General features: G+C 36.9%; 1 protein-coding gene across 15 annotated transcripts in view; it reads left to right on the top strand.

The window, feature by feature from the left end:
* Positions 1 to 22,679, top strand: part of caska (calcium/calmodulin-dependent serine protein kinase a) — a 183,786-nt gene that overhangs the window by 83,765 nt on the left and 77,342 nt on the right. For all 15 annotated transcript variants that reach the window (XM_067410303.1, XM_067410301.1, XM_067410293.1 and 12 more), the window contains exon 2: positions 17,324 to 17,436. In XM_067410303.1, coding sequence (XP_067266404.1) covers positions 17,324 to 17,436 — 113 coding nt within the window. The remainder of the gene's footprint in view (positions 1 to 17,323; positions 17,437 to 22,679) is intronic.

Genomic DNA, 22,679 nt, shown 5'->3' with positions numbered 1-22,679 from the left:
TTTCGGTTTTTGGTTTTCGGCCTTGGTTTCCTCTTTTTCGTTTTTCGGTTTCGGCCAAGAATTTTCATTTCGGTGCATCCCTAGCATTTAAACACAAATTGCACTAAATACATTCAGGGGTAAAACGTTTTTTTCGAGGTGGGGAACTGTAAAAATCTATGGTGGTCGTACACTGGTGCGTATTCAGTGTATTCCATTTGCCCAGAAGGAGAAGTTTTTTTGTAACTTTGATGTTTGATCTCATACCAGGTAATCTATCTCCAAACTGTGGTAGGTGGTCTTCTTTTGGCTATAACAACTGTTGGAGTGGTGCAGTTTTTGAATGCCTCCTCCTGTTTGTTTTCATGCTATTATGACAGTAAAGAGCGTTGATGTATGTATTTGTATGGAGCACCTGTCCTATGATGCATGTGATAACTCTTTCCTGTAGAGCTGTGTGTGTGTGTGTGTGTGTGTGTGTGTGTGTGTGTGTGTGTGTGTGTGTGTGTGTGTGTGTGTGTGTGTGTGTGTGTGTGTGTGTGTGTGTGTGTGTGTGTGTGTGTGTGTGTGTGTGTGTGTGTGTGTGCTGTGAGTGCTTTCACTCAGCAGACTGTTGATAAGAAGCTAAGGGGAGGAGAAGAGAAATGACCTGCTTTATTCTGCCGAAAATATGCTAATAAAATTCACTTAGGCTTCATTTTCCCAAATGTTTGCTCTCTCCTCAGAAGTAACATTTGATTTGGGTTTTTTTCTGTATTGTTCTTCTGCTGCAGGGCTTTTGACTGCCACTGAAATGAACTGATTTTTTTTTTTTTTTTGGTCCACTTTTTGAATTTGTGTGCGAATGCAAATTTGAATTTAGTGCATGTGATTTTCTGCATTCCCAGCATCAGCTGCCAAACATTAAAGATTTCTGCTGTCAGCAGTAGTGGTCATGAAACACTCATTCTGTATGACACACCCTCGCTATCTTGCTAAACAGTTTTTTAGTCATTGTAAATATGTTCCTGATATGACGGTTGTTTCAAAGAGAAAACATTTAATTGTTCAATTTTATTAAAATATATAAGAATCAATTTAATTCATTATTTCTGTGTGTGTGCAAAGTAGCTTAGCAACATATGTTAACATAACAGTCAGGTTCTGGAAGTAAAATCCCACTCATTTTTACCAAGGATGGACTATATTGGAACTTTGCCGATATCTGAGATGCCGATATTTTTTCATTCCTGTTTCAGAGGCCTGAGCTCTCCTTACCAAAAGCTTTTTATTAACATTAATGTTAATATAAAGATTCAAGTAAACACGCATGTCACGTAGTCGTGTACAGAAGACCAGTGGCCAAGGTCAGGATTTGCATTAAATAATACATTCATCTTCGGTTAGTTTTTTACCAAATCCTATCATACACCCCCAGAACATGTGGGATACATGAGACTTTTTTTTTTTTTTTTTTTTTTTAGATCCCTATGGGAAAATGAATGGGGAAAATATTTCAATAGCCAAGGCTGCTGAAAAAGTGGACGAGCACTGTTAAACAACTGTTGAAATCAACTGTAAATGCCTCTCTAATTCGCTTTATTTGAGAACCAATCACTCATTAGGTTACTTTTTTTAGTTATGAGACTGTCTTAGAAGCTAGTGGCCTGTAGACAACGAGGCAGCTCTTAAATATTTGAAAAATAGCCACTTCGTCTCTAATTCTTTGTACCAGCAGCACAAATAGAGCAGTCAGGAAAAACAGTCTCCACAGCCCCTCCAGTTTTCCAGCGTGTGTTTTTTGCAGGCAGGTGGTATGTGAGTATTGACTGTTGTGTGCTGTCAGAGATGCAGGGGGCTGAAATACTGCGGTGTGTCTCCTCATACCCCTCCTGTTTCTCCATTATATCCCCTCGCAGGGCCATGGACGAGCATGCTGTAAAACACATGACATTTACAGTACTGACCTCTTTTTGTGATTAATTCCCTTTGTAAGGACACGGCGAGACATTCTTTAAATCACATTCCTGGGACAGATGGGGATTCTAGAATGAGGGTCTTTTTTTATTATTATTTATTTATTTTTTTAGTTAAACTGGCAGAGTTTATGATTCACATAACTCGCCTGCCCTGATGGTCATGTCTTTAAAGACCTTTCTAATGTGTGTGGGTGTTTGTATCCAGGCTGACATTGTGATTTTGATTAGTTATGGCTGAAATGGAGTATTAAGGTCCTGGAATATCAGTCCCCTTTCTTTTCTGTAAGGCCGAGTTGCCTCTAGGCCTGTCATGATTACATAATAGACTGTTGTGATTATTTGGTGCACTTTAAAATCTAATCACATATTGTCATGAAATAATGGAAATTCAAATGAATATAGCAATGCCAAGAAATGTCTTGACTATTGTAGTGCGTTATGGGAGTGTACACCAAAATACACCATGCTTAAACTGTGGTATGGTTTGCCTATAACATGCATTGTGAACAGCAAGTACTCAAGGTTTAAAGGTGCTAAAGATGTTTTGTTTTATAAATTTTTGCAATATAATAGGGCTGTTCTTACGTATGCGCTCATTTCAAAAACTCACTTTTTTTTTTAAATACATTTTTAGAAGAAATAATGATTATAATGTTTATTATGAATTCTTTATTAAAGAATGACTTATTTTATAACACATCAATATTTTAAAAAAGGTAACTTTTTGCTTAGAAATGTTATTTTAAATGTATGTATGTATTTATTTATTTATTTATTTTATTTATTTGTTTTATTTTTCTACTTCAAGTCAGTTCAAAAAGTTTTAACTGACTTTTAAAAACCCTGGTCCAAAGCAATTGTTTACAGAGTAAATGAGTCTATCGTGCAGCTGCACTCCTCCAAGACTTCCTGAGTGTGCCTTGGAGAGCCGGAGAAGTATAATTCTCTCTAAAGGCCTCCTTTTCACTTTCTGCATCCAGCTACCACAGATCATCCGGTTTCCATTGTGGCTTCAGTGGCTCTAATCTGTAAAATTAGCCACCGAGATGCTGATTTCCTTTCCTTTTAGTTTCGTTTCCTATTTGAATTAGTCACTTGATTTGTCTCCTAGATGGCAAGCAATGTTGGAGATGATTTTCACAAGTGTTGGAGTGATGTCAGCGTCTTAATCATCTAGATTTACATCTCACTCTAATGAAATATCTACTGCCCTGTCAGTGAACACAATCAGTCAACCTTTTTATCAGTTACAGTTAAATATCAGCTAAATCTGCCATAAAGAGCAGGAGTGAGTTCTTGTGTTAATTATGTTCAGTACAGTGTGCAGTGCAGTTTATTAACACAAGTGCAAGAAACTGGACTTTGAACACAAAGCCTTTTCATATCCGGTTCCAATTCCTTGAGGCCATATGCGAGAATGCATTTGTAACTCTAAACCACATTTGATTGAATTAAATGAGTTCTTGTTCTTGATTTAACATAATTGTTGAATCGGGTATTTAATATAAGTTCAAATTATATACGTTCAAAATGACAAAAAATGGAATAAACTATTAGCTAATGTATATTATTGAACATGAATTAAAAATAATGAAAAATATACTTAAAAATAAACCTAGATTAATAAATTATGTAAAAAAAATAATAAAAAAATAAAATATATATATATATATATATATATGACAAATCAAGCATTACTTTTTTCAAGTTCTGCAGATGAATACCAAAATTTTATCTTGTTAAATGTATGCCAGACTACACAGTCTAATGCTTGGATGAACATATTTTTCTTGAATGCTAGTTCCTCCTGTCTCTATTCCTCTAGTGCTCATATTTACTTCTCTCTTTGAAATACAAGTTGAGTTGACTCGGCTTGACGTTTATGGTGTTTGTTTTGAGTGGGTAATGCGAACATTAATCAAGGCCTAAACAAGCATTTAAGATTTTTCATTTGCCTGCCACATTGCCTGTTAGAGCAGTGAGGTTATTCTATTTGACCATTTGTTTTATGCGTTGATCCTAGTTACGCATAATGCACTAATTCATGTACACACACCTGTGACACTTTGTCTTATGTAAAAACACTTTTTTTTTTCTTGACATCCTGATCCTGTGCTTTTGAAATGGCAAGGAGGGATTTTAACATAGGTAGCAGTAACATGCCCATTCCAACTGAGGGGGCCAAGTGGATTTTGAAAAAGATGAAGTTCCATGATAATTGTATACAAATTATTGTCAGTGCTGCAAAACGCAGTGTCAGTGTCTTAAGTCTAAAAATGTCATTTATGTGACAGAACGATACAGATGCAGAACGATGAGTTTAGTTAGTCAGCATTTAATCTTGTTTTAGTATCAGCTTTTAATGTGTGTTTTTTTTAATATATATTTAAATCTAAATGTATATTTGAATTCTGAATTATTAAAATAATAAATTAATAAAATGATATACACAGTAGGTATGATTCAGTATGAACCTTGGTTTTCAGTTCACATAATTTAAAGTACTTCCACTTTTGTATGCAAAATATTTAGCAAAATCTTTGCTGATTCAGTGAAGTCTGAAGTTTAACGGAGATTCGCTTACTGTTAGTCTTTTATGCAAAATGAGTACTTCCCAAATCTGTATCTCTAACATTTACAGAGAAAGATACAACCGTAAGATACAAGTTATGTTTTGAGGAAAACAAATGCATCAAATGCATTATACAACACACGTATCTGACAAGATGATAAGCCTCTTTAAACTGTATGATTATGAGTTAGTTTGAAACTCTTAATATAAATCACATCATGTTTTGGACACTTTTCCTGCAGCAGCTCACTCTCCATTATGTGTTCACATTCGTAACCTTAAAGTATATTAATATAAATGGTATTGTCCCATTCTAGGGGGTCCTATTCTTTGACACTCTGAGTTTCAAATTACATTCTGCACACACAGAAGTTCCACACGTGCAGTGGTTAAAACAGTACTGCTTTTGTTCTATATATATATATATATTATAAATAAAATCTCACACACACATAAATATATATATATATAATATATATATATATATATATTACTTTTTTTATATACATTCTGACTGCAGTGTGGCCAAGTTTCACCAGCATACAGCCCTGAGCTGTCAGGTATCCTGCAGGTACCTACGCACACATGCCGTCTGAGAAGTTATCTTCCACAGGAGAAACCTTACACCTACGCCATCATCTCTTGCTCACTGTAACAGATACCAGCTGTCACAAACACCAGTGTTCTTCCTCTGCCAGCCTCCCCGCTGTCTGTCTGACCGATTCTTTCATCCTCCACTATATCATTTTCTCTACTTCTTTCTCATCTTCCTGTGTCACCTCTCTTTGTGCTTCTTTTCCTGTTTTTCACTCTGCATTTCCTTCTTTCCTCATATTTCTTCCTGCCAGCACATTTTCCCCCGTCATGCACTGCTGCAGAGGACATCTTCTCTGTCCATCATTATTTATGATCCCTGCGTTCAGCACTCTTGCACAGAAAGACACTTCAATGAAATATTCACCTGCTCAACTTGCTGTAAAGTGGTTTACCCATGCTTGTTTATGCTGCATATGTGACCTGTACCCGCTGTTCTCATGTCTGCACTGGTCTTATCTAATCTGCCTGGTTCTTTCTGGCACCAAACACGGCATCCCTGCTGCGTGCTACAGCTTGTCGCTGCTTGTGCCTGTCATCTCTAGCAGCTGCTGGGAGCGAACGGCCGATGCACACTTACTGCACCGCTTCGGTTCGCAAAGACTCTCATGATGCCATGATAAATCAGCATAGCAGGACACCTTACAGGTTCCTCTCTGTGCTGGTTATGTCCAATGCTTTTTTCCTTTTTCCAGTGTGTGTTTTTTTTTCTTTTTCTTTTTTTTTAAGTAAAGTTGGGTGCACACCTAGGATCAAGATTGCTAATGTTCATGTTTGCCGACAGCTGATTAAAAATTTTACCTCTGAAATTCTGACTGTGTCAGAACATTTGACACACAGTCCTGTAGTGTGATTTTTCCTACCACAACCATCAAATCAAAAACCAATTGGAGCGGCGAAAATTTAGAGACTGAGCAGGGTTCGACACTAAGGACTGCCCAATGGCCCGGGGCCAGTGTGAACAACGCTCGGTACAGTAGACGGAACGGTCACTTGCCCGATCGGGCCAGTGCTGTAGGGTGTGCGATATAAATATCGTCTATGATATCGTAATTGCAATTTCACTGCGTGATTTAGTCTATTGAAATGCCTTTAGAATGCCCCACAATTCAAGATAAGGGGCAAAAATGCCCCTGTATATATTTCATATTTATATAATTTAATATAGTTAACAAATATTACACAGAGTGCAGTTTTTCTCCAAATATTAGCAGGATTACAAATGTGATATTGATTTCATTCAACATACAGTTTAATGAACAAGAACTTAATATCAAGTGACTTACATTTAAGAAACCAAATCGCCTGTTTCGCTGTATTTCGCCAACGAAAATAGTTCCAAAGTCCACAGAATTGTTTTGCGTCTCAGAGCAACACTTCCTGAGTGAATCAGCCATTAGAATGAATCGGCTGAATCTCAATGATTCGCTCATTAACAGTGATAATTAAACGTTAAATACTGTTATTTGAAATTATAAAAAAAAATGAAGACACTTTAAACGTGAAATTAAACCCGTCAGTAGGTACATCCGCCATGTTGTCATTTATCATGTGACCTACCAGCGTCAGTTGTGTCACTTCACCTCCATTCATAAATTCTTTCCCATGGCCTCATGGGATAGCATCCATCGAATGCACAATTCAGAATCTCGGTAGGAGTAGTAGGTAATCTGGGACTGTTTTTCAAATACTATATACGCAGACATACTAATCTTTTAGCGTACCGTTTTTTCACATGCTATATAGTAGTAGGGAAGTATTTGATTTCGAATGCAGCATAAATGATATTTGCATTTATACATAACATCATTTACATAACATTTAGGGAACATTTACTCTAAGAACAACAGGAGGACCGTGACAGATTGTGTAGATAAAGCCCATTCAGATGTTATGGTGCTTCTGAGTGTCATGTACTGTATCCACAGTTCCAGCAGTTTAGCCTGGCCAAGTCCAGCTCTGAGCCACGCGTGGCCGCTCCTCGGCTATCTGCCAGTAAGCGGCTTTGCGCTTCATGCCATCTGCTCCTGCAGTTTGTGTTGGGGAAAACACAGCCCCTCTCACACCCGTATTAGCAAGATATAGTGATAATAATAAGCTCTCAACCACCTCTTCAATTTGCATTCTTCTCCAGTTTGCCAGCATTGCAATTTTATAGCTGAATCAGAATAGACTTTGTTTTAAATGCAGATTGCATTATTTATTAAGAAGCATCTGCTTGTTTTTTCAGAGTCTTGAAGGTCAGCAGACTGGTATAAGGATATCCGATTAGATTAGATTTTCCTTACGTGTGTTTACATGCACAGTCTTAAACCAATTATGCTTATAATAATATGACAATGTGTAAGGTCATGTTAACACCTTAAAACCATGTTCTTTTATCATTTAAAGGTCATACAACACACACTGGTTTTTGCCCAGCTCCCTGATTTTACTGGCTTTTTGACGGCTAATTCATTGTCTATGTCCATTTCAAAATCTCACATGTAATGTGAGACTGATGGTTTTCCCATTCAGTGTGACATGCCAAACAAGACCTTTTAACCTTGTAGCTTATTGCTTTAGTCAACCTTTAAAAACTCATTTACTCATGACTTATAGGACAAAACTCCCCAACACAGCCTGTGTGTTTGTGTGCTTTTTAAAACCTGCGTGAAGTTGGCCCCCCACCCAACGCAAAACGTCGGCAAAATAGTCTCAATCGTTTGTGCTCTGTTTGTGCTGGTTTGTGCCGTAAAATTTTTGTTTGTGCTGCTTTGGTTTTTTAGATATTAAAAGAATATTTATAGGTCATTCTGAGGTCACCCAGCCCCCCCACATGTTCCAAATTCACCGAAAATAGTCTCAAACGTTTGTGCTTCGTTTGTGCTGGTTTATGCCGGTAAAAGTTTCGTTTGTGCTGCTTTCGATTTTAAAATATTAGACTTTGAATTATAGGCGATGACGTCACCAGCCCCCCAACAAGCTCCAAATTCACCCCAAATAGTTTCAATCATTTGTGCTTCGTTTGTGCTGGTTTGTGCCGGTAAAAGTTTCGTTTGTGCTGCTTTCGATTTTAAAATATTAAACTTTGAATTATAGGCGATGACGTCACTCAGCCCCCCACATGCTCCAAATTCACCCCAAAATAGTCTTGTTTGTTTGTGCTTCGTTTGTGCTGGTGAAATTTTCGTTTGGACTGCTTCGGTTTTTAATATATTAAAAGAATTGGCTATTCATTCTCAGGTCACTCAGCCCCCATATGCTCGAAATTTGCCCAAAGTAGTCTCAAACGTTTGTGCTTCGTTTGTGCTGCTTCCATTTTTTATTTTAGATAGCCTATGTTTATTAAAATCATATTTATAAAATCTAAGGTCACTCAGCCCCCCACATGCTCCAAATTCACCACAAACAGTCGCAATCGTTTGTGCCGATAAAAGTTTCATTTGTGCTGCCTCGCTTTATAAATATCAGACATTGATTGCATTGAATTGAATGACACTGAACGGCTGCAAATGCAAATCGCATAAGAGCATATTATAGTGACTATTAGGCTATATACCAAAGCATATACTTTAACAGAAATAGGAGCAATGTGATTTCAAATTAAGTCTCTGTTTGCTTTCTTTCTTTTCAGTGACAAGCGCGTGTCAGAAACGGAAAGTTGTTGCATCAAAAAAGCTGCATCAGTCCGTGTAATTCCTTCAATTAATTACCCTATGTCGAGAAAAAACGACTTATTTAACTGTCTAACTAAACCAAATCGAAGAAACAAATACATTTTTTAGATTTGTAGATTTTACTTGAAAATAAACAAAGACAAAAAAATAAATAATAATAATTAAGCCTATAGGCCAATAAGACAAAGAAAATGAGCTTTAAGAGTTTTTTTGTTGTATTTTTGGTTTATGGGTTAAACAAATTAGTTTATGCTTTAAAATTCGTTTCGAATGTGTGGGTGGCCCCTAAAATACTCATTATGGCTTTATGTGGTCTAAAACAACATTGAGGAAATTTTTATTTATTTGTATCTATTTTATTCTTAAAAGGCCTAAGTAAAACCTAATGATGCAACTCGTTATGATGTTTCACTCGTTATTACAAGCATTTTTTTTTTGTTTGTTTTTTATTTTTATAAATAATAACATAATTTGTGTTTCATTAGTAAAACCTAAAATATCAGAAAACAATGGAAGGGATTGCGCAGGCGCCTCCGCGGACAAGAGAAGTATTGTGCTCTCTGATGAGTGATTGATTCCTAGATGTGTATGTGTTTTATGTTTTGTATGCTTTATATTAATTGTGCCTTGTATTTTCTCCATTTTAATGTACAGCCCTTTGGACAACTTCGGTTGTATTGAAACGTGCTTTAATAATAAATACAAATACAAGTAGGCCTACAACGTTGTTGAAAGGTTTATATAATATTGTGTTTCCTGAAGGATAATTGATCATGATTACATAATTAATTGATGATAATTCTATATTTGTTTTTTTTTTCGTTTTGGTTTTGTAAAGAAATAATGAAATAACAATATTGGATGTTTAATTGGGGTCCGGGTCCGTCATCCGTGCGCCATGGTATAGGCTGATTTGATTTTTTACTTAAAAAGAAATAAGAAAGAGTTTGATTTTGTGTTTGTGTGTTTGTGTTTGTAAAAAAACGGAAAAATGAAAAATAAAGCTAGATTTTTCGTAATTTTATTCATGGGTAAAAATGTGATTATTCTTTAATATTTGTTTCGCATGAGTGGCGCCCTGAAACGCAATTCAACTTTCCGTTTCTGACACGCGCTTGTCACTGAAAAGAAAGAAAGCAAACAGAGACTTAATTTGAAATCACATTGCTCCTATTTCTGTTAAAGTATATGCTTTGGTATATAGCCTAATAGTCACTATAATATGCTCTTATGCGATTTGCATTTGCAGCCGTTCAGTGTCATTCAATTCAATGCAATCAATGTCTAATATTTATAAAGCGAGGCAGCACAAATGAAACTTTTATCGGCACAAACGATTGCGACTGTTTGTGGTGAATTTGGAGCATGTGGGGGGCTGAGTGACCTGAGATTTTATAAATATTATTTTAATAAACATATCTAAAATAAAAAATGGAAGCAGCACAAACGAAGCACAAACGTTTGAGACTACTTTGGGCAAATTTCGAGCATATGGGGGCTGAGTGACCTGAGAATGAATAGCCAATTCTTTTAATATATTAAAAACCGAAGCAGTCCAAACGAAAATTTCACCAGCACAAACGAAGCACAAACAAACGAGACTATTTTGGGGTGAATTTGGAGCATGTGGGGGGCTGAGTGATGTCATCGCCTATAATTCAAAGTTTAATATTTTAAAATCGAAAGCAGCACAAACGAAACTTTTACCGGCACAAACCAGCACAAACGAAGCACAAATGATAGAATCTATTTGGGGTGAATTTGGAGCTTGTTGGGGGGCTGGTGACGTCATCGCCTATAATTCAAAGTCTAATATTTTAAAATCGAAAGCAGCACAAACGAAAATTTCACCAGCACAAACCAGCACAAACGAAGCACAAACAAACGAGACTATTTTTAACCATAAGGTTCATTAGTTAAATATAAGTTAAGGTATTAACTAACATGAACTAATCATGAGCAATACATTTGTTGACTGTATTTACTAATCTTTGTTAACGTTAATGTAAATACAGTTGTTCATTGTTTGTTCATGTTAGTTCACAGTGCATTAACTAATGTTAACAAGATTTTAATAATGTATTAGTAATGATGTAATGATGAAATTAACATTAACAAAGATGAATAAATGCTGTATAAGTACAGTTCATTATTAGTTCATGTTACCAGTTACATTTATAAAAATGACATGCACACATATATTTATGAACCATCTCCATCTCCTTCTGGAGGTAGAAAAATTGTTGCATCAAAGCCAGTTTTTACTCAGATTTGCCACTTTTGGCATTGGATAGTTATAGCATAGTTATAGTAGATACTTGTTGCCTCGCTGCCTTAGCAGACAATGACTTACCAAGCAGCGTTTGCACACTAAGGCACCTCATAAAACTGATTTCAGACAGCCTTCTGAGGAAGCCTAACAGTTAAATGATCTACAACAAAATAGAGAGAGCTTTGGTAATAACTAGGCAAACAATTAATAGTCATTTCTAGGGATGCTAGTGTTGTCACAGTACCAAAATTCCAGTAGTCGGTACCGATACCATGAAAATTTTACGGCTCTCTGTACCATTTTCGGTACCACAGGAAAATCTATTGGAACTATTTTACTATTTTATATAGCCTATTTTAAAAACATTAAATATATTTTGGAGTGTGTATGTTTGTGTGTATATATAGGCTACCTCAATTAAAAACATTTTGGAAAAGAAAAAAAAAATGCTCAAACATCCATTGTGTACTGTTGGAAAAAACAGCATATGCTGGTAAAGTAGGTTTTGAAGCTGTATGTTGGTCAAATGCTGGTCCTAAACTGGTCCTGGACCCAGCATAAACCAGCTCAAACCAGCATACCAGCTTCAAAACCTACTTTACCAGCATATGCTCGTTTTTTCAACAGGGGTAACAGACGTGTGTGTTTATTTTAGCTATTCCGTCAGTGAAACAACACACTACAGCCTGTAAAACCATGAAATAAATATCGGTAAATAATGGTAACCTAAATAATAAGAAAGTTAGATATTATTTCAAAAAGCATTCGTTTTTTATTTCCACACAAAGACGCGTCATAGCCAAAGTCCTGTTATTACTTTGATATAGACTGCTTTGCGCTTTGAGAGGGATGAGGACACGAGCAGGAAAGAGACCATTTCTCTTTAATAATACCTTCATGTTTTCTCCTGATGTTACAAACAACTGACACTTGTTGTAAAAGGTCTAAAGAGCGTGTTTTATCCTCCGCAGGGGCAAGACATTCAGGCAATGTTTGATTTAGCGCTGCCAGAGAAAACGAAAGTAAAAATCACTGGTGTGTGAAAGGCGCAATACAAATAAACTTGACGCGCCTTAGAAAGTGTAATAACGAGCACAAACTTTGTTAAATAGAAATTGACGTGCAAGCAAAAAGGTTTCTGTCCTACAGTGTTTTTTCTAGAATGCAAATAGCCTAATAGCCTCGCATACCTCTCTCATTTGGCATTGACCAAAATATTTCCATGGCTGCGAAGTCACATTTAATTGCTAACCTATTATTTCTTCTGTAAACAAAGCTTTGTGCTTCACTCGTGTCATATTCACGTAAATACTGGCACAGCCCTATCAGTGGGTACTGAATATACCCGGATTCTCGGTACTACCGGTACTACAAAAATGCTGGTATCGTCATATTTTCATAATTTCAGTACCGACTTGGTACCGAAGTACTGGTACTTTTGACAACACTAGATGCAGCGAAATGAAAATTCTGGGCCGAAACTGAAAATTCAGGATGCACATGGCCAGAAAACATGGTTAAAACTCAACACTCAAATAGCTGAAACTGAGCTGTACAAACATTTAAATTACACATAAGGCAGTTTTTATATCATCTTTTAATAACATAATTGTTTGTTGGTGAAATCTAAACATTTAAACTACAATAAACTGTAATAACTTTCAGATTGAGTGATGACATGAGAAATGAGAGCATTTACATGAGAGTAAAACATTTCGGCAAGTTGTAATGTAGCTTTCAACATGCACCTTTGTTCATCCATGTTTATTCCATGCTATAGGCTAACTACAAACCCGATTCCAAAAAAGTTTGGGACACTGTACAAATTGTGAATAAAAACAGAATTCAATGATGTGGAAGTTTCAAATTTCAATATTTTATTCAGAATACAACATAGATGACATATCAAATGTTTAAACTGAGACAATTTATGATTTTAAGGGAAAAATAAGTTGATTTTAAATTTTATGGCATCAACACATCTTATGTGGCATCCCCTCTTCTTTTTATAACAGTCTGCAAACGACTGGGGACTGAGGAGACAAGTTGCTCAAGTTTAGGAATAGGAATGTTGTCACATTCTTGCCAAATCAGGCTTCTAGTTGCTCAACTGTTTTAGGTCTTCTTTGTCGCATCTTCCTCTTTATGATGCGCCAAATGTTTTCTATGGGTGAAAGATCTGGACTGTAGGCTGGCCATTTCATTACCCGGATCCTTCTTCTACGCAGCCATGATGTTGTAATTGATGCAGTATGTGGTCTGGCATTGTCATGTTGGAAAATGCAAGGTCTTCCCTGAAAGAGGTGATGTCTGGATGGGAGCATATGTTGTTCTAGAACTTGGATATACCTTTCAGCATTGATGGTGCCTTTCCAGATGCGTAAGCTGCCCATGCCACACGCACTCATGCAACCCCATACCATCAGAGATGCAGGCTTCTGAATTGAGCGCTGATTACAACTTGGGTTGTCCTTGTCCTCTTTAGTCCGGATGACATGGCGTCCCAGTTTTCCAAAAAGAACTTCAAATTTTGATTCGTCTGACCACAGAACAGTTTTTACACTTTGCCACAGTCCATTTTAAATGAGCCTTGGCCCAGAGAAAATGCCTGCGCTTCTGGAGCATGTTTAGATATGGCTTCTTTTTTGACCTATAGAGTTTTAGCTGGCAACGGTGAATGGCACGTTGGATTGTGTTCACTAATAATGTTTTCCAGAAGTATTCCTGAGCCCATATTGTAATTTCCATTACAGTATCATTCCTGTATGTGATGCAGTGCTGTCTAAGGGCCCGAAGATCACGGGCATCCAGTATGGTTTTCCGGCCTTGACCCTTACGCACAGAGATTGTTCCAGATTCTCTGAATCTTTGGATGATATTATGCTCTATAGATGATGATAACTTCAAACTCTTTGCAATTTTTCTCTGAGAAACTCCTTTCTGATATTGCTCCACTATTTTTCGCAACAGCATCGGGGGAATTGGTGATCCTCTGCCCATCTTGACTTCTTAGAGACACTGCCACTCTGAGAGGCTCTTTTTTATACCCAATCATGTTGCCAATTGACCTAATAAGTTGCAAATTGGTCCTCCAGCTGTTCCTTATATGTACATTTTACTTTTCCACTTATTGCTACCTGTCCCAACTTTTTTGGAATGTGTAGCTCTCATGAAATCCAAAATGAGCCAATATTTGGCAAGACATTTCAAAATGTCTCACTTTCAACATTTGATATGTTATCTATATTCTATCATGAATAAAATATAAGTTTATGAGATTTGTTAATTATTGCATTCCTTTTTTATTCACAATTTGTACAGTGTCCCAACTTTTTTGGAATCGGGTTTGTAGTTGTAAAGAGTGGATAAGATGATTGGTTCACTTGTGCTTGATCTGTGCTGCCGTTTGATCTGAGTCAGCTACAGCGATCGGTCACACTGTATTAAAGAGCACCAAAACTACGTTCATTGTTTGAATTTAGTAATAAGTTTGAAAGTTGAGACTTTTGTTACTTTTAATATGAAGCAAAGGACAAAGCTTTTTGCGATTGTCGGAGGGCAGACGCGCTACAAATGTTTTGTGAAGTTTTGTTCACACATCAACAGAAAACAGCACAGACTAAAAGATTTTAGATTTTAAAAACCATATCATTACCAATTAAAAATGAGAAATTAATATTGTCAATCCAGATCTAGTGTCTACACAGCTCAGCTGACATATGTATTTAACTGTTGAAGCTTATCCATGTTCTGTGCATGAAATAGACACTGAACACAATGAAAACGTGCCATTGGAGAAGCTCTAATTAAAAGTCTTTCGGTCACTGATCTAGCCGTTTCGGACAAAAAATTTCGGTAGCCAAAATTTCTAGTTTTTGTTAGAAATAACATAAAATAACACAAAAGTGGAAAACGTTGGTCAAAAATGTACATTTTCTCAGAAACTGAACACCAACTGCAACTTTCAGACGCCATATTTATTTATATTTTATTTATTTATATTTATTGGGCATTGATGCTTTCCTACCTTGGAATGCATCATCCAAAGGCAGTATTTTTCAGCTTTCGAACGCAGCTACAGTCTAGCACTGCTCCTCTCCAAACACGTTGTCGTCCACACGTTCAATGCACCTGCAGTTTGTTAACAGTTCAGCCAGAGAACTCAGATGACAGGAAGACAGCATTCAGCCAGAAAGTGTTCTCTCTGGAGCACTGACCTAGGAACTGTACAGAGAGGTTCTGACAACACATATTTCATAAAGTCTGTCTATTTTTACATCTGTCTGGATATCTGTAGGTCAGAGTAAACTGGGTCGTCTGTAATGAAATGTAACTCGCGTACCTGAGGAGGAGGGTGAAAATTCTTACAGACTTGCCGGCAGTAATATAGAGAATAAATGTCAAGTTTGAAAATGTGGCCATGCTGAGCTTAGTGTATTGTAGGTAAATATCACACCAGCATATTTTCCCTCACTGTAGAAGATTTTTTTTTTTTTTTTTTTACTACAAGAGAGGAGATCTGATCTGACAAGCTTGAAGCTAAGTCCTAAGAATATTTAAACTTAGATAAAGTGACTCCTGTGTTGACCAAAGTTTTTTTTTTTTTTTTTTTTTTTTTTCTTTCTTTTTTTTCTGATTTTGTTTAGCATTTTTTAAAGCCTGTTGGCAGTCAACCCACTGCACACAAACAGAAGCAAAACTTGGTACAGAGGTCTCTCTGCTGCCATCTCTCCTCAGGCCTGCAGAAACACTCTGAGCTCATGCTGAGGAGGGTTAAAGGCTTTGGGAAATCTGATCACAGCTCTTCACGGAAAGCCAACCTCTCCCCATCCCCTCTACTCCCCATTGTTCCTCAAATGCTCAGCCCGCACAGAGCATTCCCATCATTCTCATCGCTGCTGTGAGCATTTCTTCATTCCTAGAAAGAGGGCAAGCTTCTCACTTCAGCCGCTCAACTTGTAGCTATTGAGCCACATAAAGTATGGCTCAATAATGACAGTGCTGAATCTGAAAATCTCACTCCTTCCCCAAAAAAGTTTCCATATGAGGAATATATCAGCTGTAATAACTGTCAGCTTCATTACAGTTCTATGCTTATTTGCATAATGTTGATTTATTTATTTATTTATTGCATTGTCAACAATTAATGCCACCTCAAACTGACTGAAAACGTATGACTTCCAGGCACTTTGTTTCTACGAATCGCTGTCAGTGTGAATATTTTTTTGTTGAATGGATTATGGCTGTGCAATCGCACCATTTAAAGGATTAGTTTACTTTCAAATTAAATTTTCACGATAATTTACTTAATTTCTTTCTTCAGTTGAAAAGAAATGAAGGTTTTTGATGAAAACATTCCAGGATTTTTCTCCTTATAATGGACTTCAATGGCCTCCAAACGGTTGAAGGTCAAAATTATAGTTTCAGTGCAGCTTCAAAGGGCTTTAAACGATACCAGACGAGGAATAAGGGTCTTATCTAGCGAAACGATTGGTCGATTTTGAAAAAAATGCAAATGTATATACTTTATATAAACAAATATTCACTTTACAAGTGCTTCCGCCAAAACCACACTTTGGCATTCTACTTACAGAACGAACACAGCGCCAGTTCAGTTTTTTTCTGTAAGTAGAATAGGGAAGGTGAAGGACATACAGCGTAAGCTTTTTGAAGAATGCGAAAGTGCGGTTTTGGTGGAAGCACTTGGAAGGCAATCATTTTTTTATATATAGCATATACATTTAATTTTTTTTCAAAAATATCCGATCGTTTCGCTAGATAAGACCCTTATTCCTTGTCTGGTTTATTTAAAGCCCTTTGAAGCTGCACTGATTTTTACTGACAATTACTGTCATTAGCTCACTCACAGAATAGGTTTATTGCTGCTAACATCTGTGTATAAATGATACAATCACCAGCCATATACTCAGACTGAATAACCAACCAACATTTAAATTAACTTTTTTGGATCATCATCATTGGCAACCGGTTTGGCCGATTTACAGAAATAGCAGTTCCCCCGTTATGTCACTTCTAGTGTGTAAAGACAGCCTTGGCAATAGATAATATACTCTATTATTTTATTTTAATTTATTTGTAATTTTGAGTATGTGGATTAAATAAGAGCTTATTTCAGCGATTTAAAAGATGTGTACATCTCATTTACCATCATTAAATAGCATCATATATCAGGATTATTTTGGCCATTGCTAATCCTGTCTTGAAATTGATTTCATCGAAAAACCCAACATGTGCGGGACTCTAATTTACCTGTTTGTTTCCTTTCCAGGGGGCCGTTTAGCGTGGTAAGAAGATGCATCAACAGGGAGACGGGTCAACAGTTTGCAGTGAAGATTGTGGATGTGGCCAAATTCACCTCCAGCCCTGGCCTCAGCACAGAAGGTAAAAAATGCATAATCTCTGTTATCGTCTTTAGTTGTTTTCCTCTTTAGGTGATGATTGTGTGGAGAATTCATGACCTTTCCAGAGCTCAAAATACGTATTCAGTTTTTTTTCTCATGAATAATCATTGAATTCTTATTCTAACGGCTGGAAATGAACCAAACTGAATGTCTGTGTTTGTGTTGATTTGATTAGCCATTCACTAATCAGGACCTTTGGATAAGAAATCCTGTTCTTATGCAGAATAAATAATCTAGGCCACCAGCTCACCAGTTTACAGTAACTAATACAGCTGTCTGAAATTTACTGTGGAATTAGCTTTGATTTGTTGATGTGAAAATAGATGTGCTGCTTGGCTGTAACATATATACATAATACCATGAGTGGGTAGCATGTGTGTTTTGCTGAGAGAGTGGATAGTAAGGCTGCCCTCCACTAAAGATTTTTATAGTCGACTAGTAGTCATTCGTTTAAGCGATTAGTTGACTAATCATGCTTTTATATTAATAAACCATATAATGAGCCTTTAATAACCTATATAATACATAGCCTAATAGGGCTGGGTATCGTTCAAAAATTTTCGATACCGAGACGATACCGATACCTTGACTTCGATACCGATACCTAAACGATACCTTTTTCGGTACCAGTTTTATAAAATATGTTTAAACAAGATTACATAACCTCAAAAAAATCTTTGGTTTTATATTTTAACTTTGTTGACTTTTTTCATACTCAAAGACTCATCTCCTGAGCCACTGCGGGGAATAAAAAAAGCAAAAATTAAAAAAATTTACCCAGCACAATAAATCAGTGCAAATAGTTTTAATAAAGTTTAGTTTTCAATGCAAAAATTAAGTATGTGAGGCTCTTTTTTAAATCACTCAGCAACTGTTCTTCAAAAAATTAATTATTATTAACAAGATCAAAGTGGAAGTAAGAGTGACGCAAGTTTGTTGCGTCTTACCGTGAAATAAGAGTTCTGTGTCTTTATTAAAATCAACACATTAATGATTCATCTCTCATCCACCCGCAATTAATTTGAATGTTATTTATTTTTTTTTTTTATTACTTGGCCCGACCCGCAAATTATCCGCAGTATCAGGAGGACGCTGATACCTCTTTTTCAGCAGAATTGTTCGCGTTCTGGAGCCAGAGGCAGAGCCTGTGCTCGTGCAGGTGAACGAGCCTGTCATGAACCGGTCGCGTGTTTCCATAGACTTGAGGGACGAACGCTGATGTAAAGCTGCTGTGTGTTGTACCTTAGACTACAAAAAACATTGCGCGTTCCGCTGTTTCTGCAGGCAGTGCTACACTTTTGTTTTCTGTTAACAGTATCTGTAGTGAACCGGCTGCTCACATAAACAGCCGTTTCTCACCCGTCCATTCGGAGATAAACTGAAAACGAAACCGTTGATTCAATCGCCCTCTCTCACATAGGGTTTCTCTCGCGCGCGTATAGTTTTATATATTTAGATATAAATAACAATGTAGCGCAACGTTACTTGCTCCTCAACGAGACAGCGAAAGCATTTCTCCGCCCCTCTCCTCGGCTCCATTCTGAGGGAACCGAAATTTGGTACCGAATGACAAGACACTTTTCGATACTCGGTAGTATCGAGGCAGTTCGATCGGTACCTAAAAAGTATCAAGTTCGGTACCCAGCCCTATAGCCTAATCAGTGCTCAAACGCACGCATAAAGCTTGCAGCATCGCACCGGCAAACATGATTATGAATGTGGTGTGAAAAAACGAAAGGAGACTGTCTAAACATTTTAATAATTTATTGATAAACTATTGATGAACTAGTGCAGAGATGAAGTCGACGATGCTAACTCGTCATCTCCACAGTAGTGGACGCACCAATATGCATGTTTCATATTACTTAATCTGAAAATATTTGTTTTAGATTTAAATCAGTGCATTTAAAAGTAGACATTTCAAACTTACCATAGATATATTTCTCATGTCTGTGAGGCAAGTATGCTGGGTTTTGGTTTATTTTTGTGACGTGCTCAAGTTCACTTGAGACCGAGATGGCAGAAAGCGTATCCTGTTTGTTTTCATTATTTTACAAAAGAAAAACGTTTTGTTGTTTTTGTGAGTTTACAGAAATAAAAGAAAACCATTTACAGTTTTGAATGTTGGATTATTCTTATCTGTATGACCAAAAATGACAGAGTATTTTAAGTTAAATGCAAGTGATCGCACCGGCGCCTCCATGTCATGCTGTAACCGCACTCTCCACACAAACACTTGGATATGCGCCAAACTTTTATCTAGGTTAACGTTAGAGCGAGCGGACTTGTAAAGTTGCTACTACTTAGGTTTTTCAAATGATAAGCCATATTTGAGGTTGATGAATTAGGTGAATTTTTGGCCGTTAACGATCTGTCCGTTACAGACTGTATGATTTCACCACTTTCTGTGGATTTTTGTTTTTTTCTAACTGACTAATATCAATTTTGGTCAACTAAGCCTCTTATTGTCGACTATTAGGGGGCAGCCCTAGTGGGTAGGCCTGCTGACTTTTGTTTAGAAGATTGTCACACCTTTTTTCATACCTTCATTCTTTTTAGATCACACTCACTGATTTAGACTGGACTTTAAAATGTTCCATTTTGGCAACAGATCAAGCTTGTCTAAATAAGGACAGGAGTACCACACAAACCTAAATAGACTAAATTAGTAAATTAATGAAGTAACCACCCTTTTTTGAATGTTTGTGGTAGAGTTGTCAAAAGAACCAACTTCGGTACCAAGTCTGCACTGAAATATTAAAAGTGTGGCGCTTTGAGCATCAGTACAGTTCTGAGATTAGAGTCTGCGAGTCTCCCTTGACTTTGAGCAAATTAGACAGATGGATTCATTGTACAGTGCTTCCTTCACAGTGAGGGTGTGTGTAAAGCATGGAAACATAGCTGTATAGTTTCAGCGTGAATTCTCTGAAGAGAGAGAATTTCTTTGCATGTGAGAAAGTGCTCTTTGCCCAGGGCTTTGTGTTATCTCAGTCCACTGCTAAACCTCTGTCTCATCTCTCCTGAGTTTCACAGTCTCGGCAAACACTCTGCCCACCTCCCATCTGTCTTCCTCCTATGTGGGAGAGAACACACTCATGCTGGTATTTCAGAATCTACTGTAAAACCCATGAGACTCAGTGATTAAAATGCTAACTCTTTTTTCAGTGTATCACCTTTTAAAAGTCTCTTCCTCTTTGAATGCAGTAAAAAAGCAACTCAGTGAACATTGCCTCCCTTTGGTTTATTTGCAGTCACACACAAACACCCTCTTCTCCAAAACAGTGACAAATACTTTTAGCCAGTGAAACAGCCCCCAATCCTATCTCTACTGTATTATGTATAACAGGTGGTGAAAAAGCGAAAAAAGTGCCACTAGCATTTGTAGTATCTGTGCAGCTATATACATGAATCTTTATGAAATGCTGTACTGCTATTGGCACATCTCAAAACCTGATCATTTTGTGTTGTCTAGACATCAGCTGGGGCAAACTAAACCGTCATCTGTGGAATATTTTGTGTTTGTAGCACCTTAAGGCCACCGTGCCAGCTGCCAGCCATCTGTGACGAATCCTCTCCAAACTCTATAAAACCCATTCTGTGTTTAGGGCCTATAAACGCACACTCTTATTATTTGCTTGAATCCAGTGTTTTGTTATAGCTGCACTTAGAACATCAATACACTGAAGTACTGATGCTTTCACGTACCATTGTAGCACTTACCGCAAAGCTAAGGAAAGCCCAATGGGGGCCACTTAGCTCAGATTCTCTGTTACTGATGGACATGCACGTCCAAAAATGTTATATTCAGTGTGGTTTAAGTTTCCTAATGACAGATTGAGGTTTACTTTAAATTGAGGCAGTGCTCAAGTGTGTGAGTGACTGTTAAAAAGCTTACATACACAATGGATATGTATGGCCGATTCAAGTTACTGTAGCAAAATGAAGTTTAAAATATGATGGTTTTATAGGTTGATATAAGGATGTTTATTCAAGAAAAAGTTTTACACCATGTTTACACCGGACACCACCGTTGACACGTCGCTTCACACCACAACGCAACAGCTAGAAGCAGTCTACACTGAACATGACAAAGCGAGTGTTGCAAATCCATTTGTCCTTCCAGTGAGAAGTAGCGCAAGTGCTTGGAGTTCATCATAAATAGAACGCCAGTTCTGCGTTCTGCATCTTCCTTTCTGCCATAGGACGGCAGACTGCCTGAGTTATTAATTGAACAGAATAAACCTTGTTTTCTGTACCTTTGCATTTGGGTCCTCTCTCTGCTCCCTGTCAACAAAATTAGTGATTATAATGGGTTCTAGTGTCTTTTGTCGCACACATTGTTACTTGATGGAGTCAACTTGGCTGACTTTGGTCTCTTCCAATACATTCATACTTCAAATTAATACTTTAAATTCTCATATAAGTGCACATATTCATGTCTGTAATTTCAAATTCATGCTCTTATCTTAAACACATAGCTAAAGGGTTTTTTTTAAGCTTCCATAAAATACAGATATACTTCATTTGGCTTAAAGGATTTTTTTTGTTAAAATATTTTATAAATTCTTGTTATATTTTTTATTATATTATTATATATTTTAAGTATTTTATAACTATGTATATATGAATAATATGATATATGGATATATTAATAATATATTATTATATTATGTTATACTTTAATATATACAATTCAGAAAGAAAAAATACAGATTTTTGTTCTTCATTCCTTGAAAAAGACAATCCATCACTTAAATCTCACCACGTTTGCTTTGTTACATCTTTGCCAAGTGCTCTGTAATGTTGGAATCGCTCATTCTCGTTGCGTCAATACAGGAATAAAAAGGTCTTTCTTCCTCCAGCTCCCAGAGTCATAGATAAGCCATCACATGTAAGAGTGACTGCTGAACAACACAGCTCCTCTCTCTGTATTAATGGCCATTCTGTAACCCCCTGTCATTCACCTTGTGCTGTTTTTTTTTTTCCAGCAAATTCTGTGTGTGAAAAAAGTGTGGTCATCCAGAGAGCTGCAATCAAATGTTAGTAGGGTCCTATTGATCTTGGGGGGAAAAAAGTCTTGCATTGTTTGAAATTTGTATGCCTCCAGTAGGCAGAGAGATGGACTCCTTTATTGTCTTCTCTACAGGAGGTCCCAAAGTCTTCACCGTTGCACACGCAAACAGCCGAATGTTAAATGTTGTAACCATTATCATCATCATCATC

Source organism: Chanodichthys erythropterus, chromosome 14, assembly GCF_024489055.1.
Source record: "Chanodichthys erythropterus isolate Z2021 chromosome 14, ASM2448905v1, whole genome shotgun sequence".
NCBI lineage: Eukaryota > Metazoa > Chordata > Actinopteri > Cypriniformes > Xenocyprididae > Chanodichthys > Chanodichthys erythropterus.
Note: the sequence above shows the minus strand (reverse complement) of the source record. Positions and strands in the feature narration are given on the sequence as shown.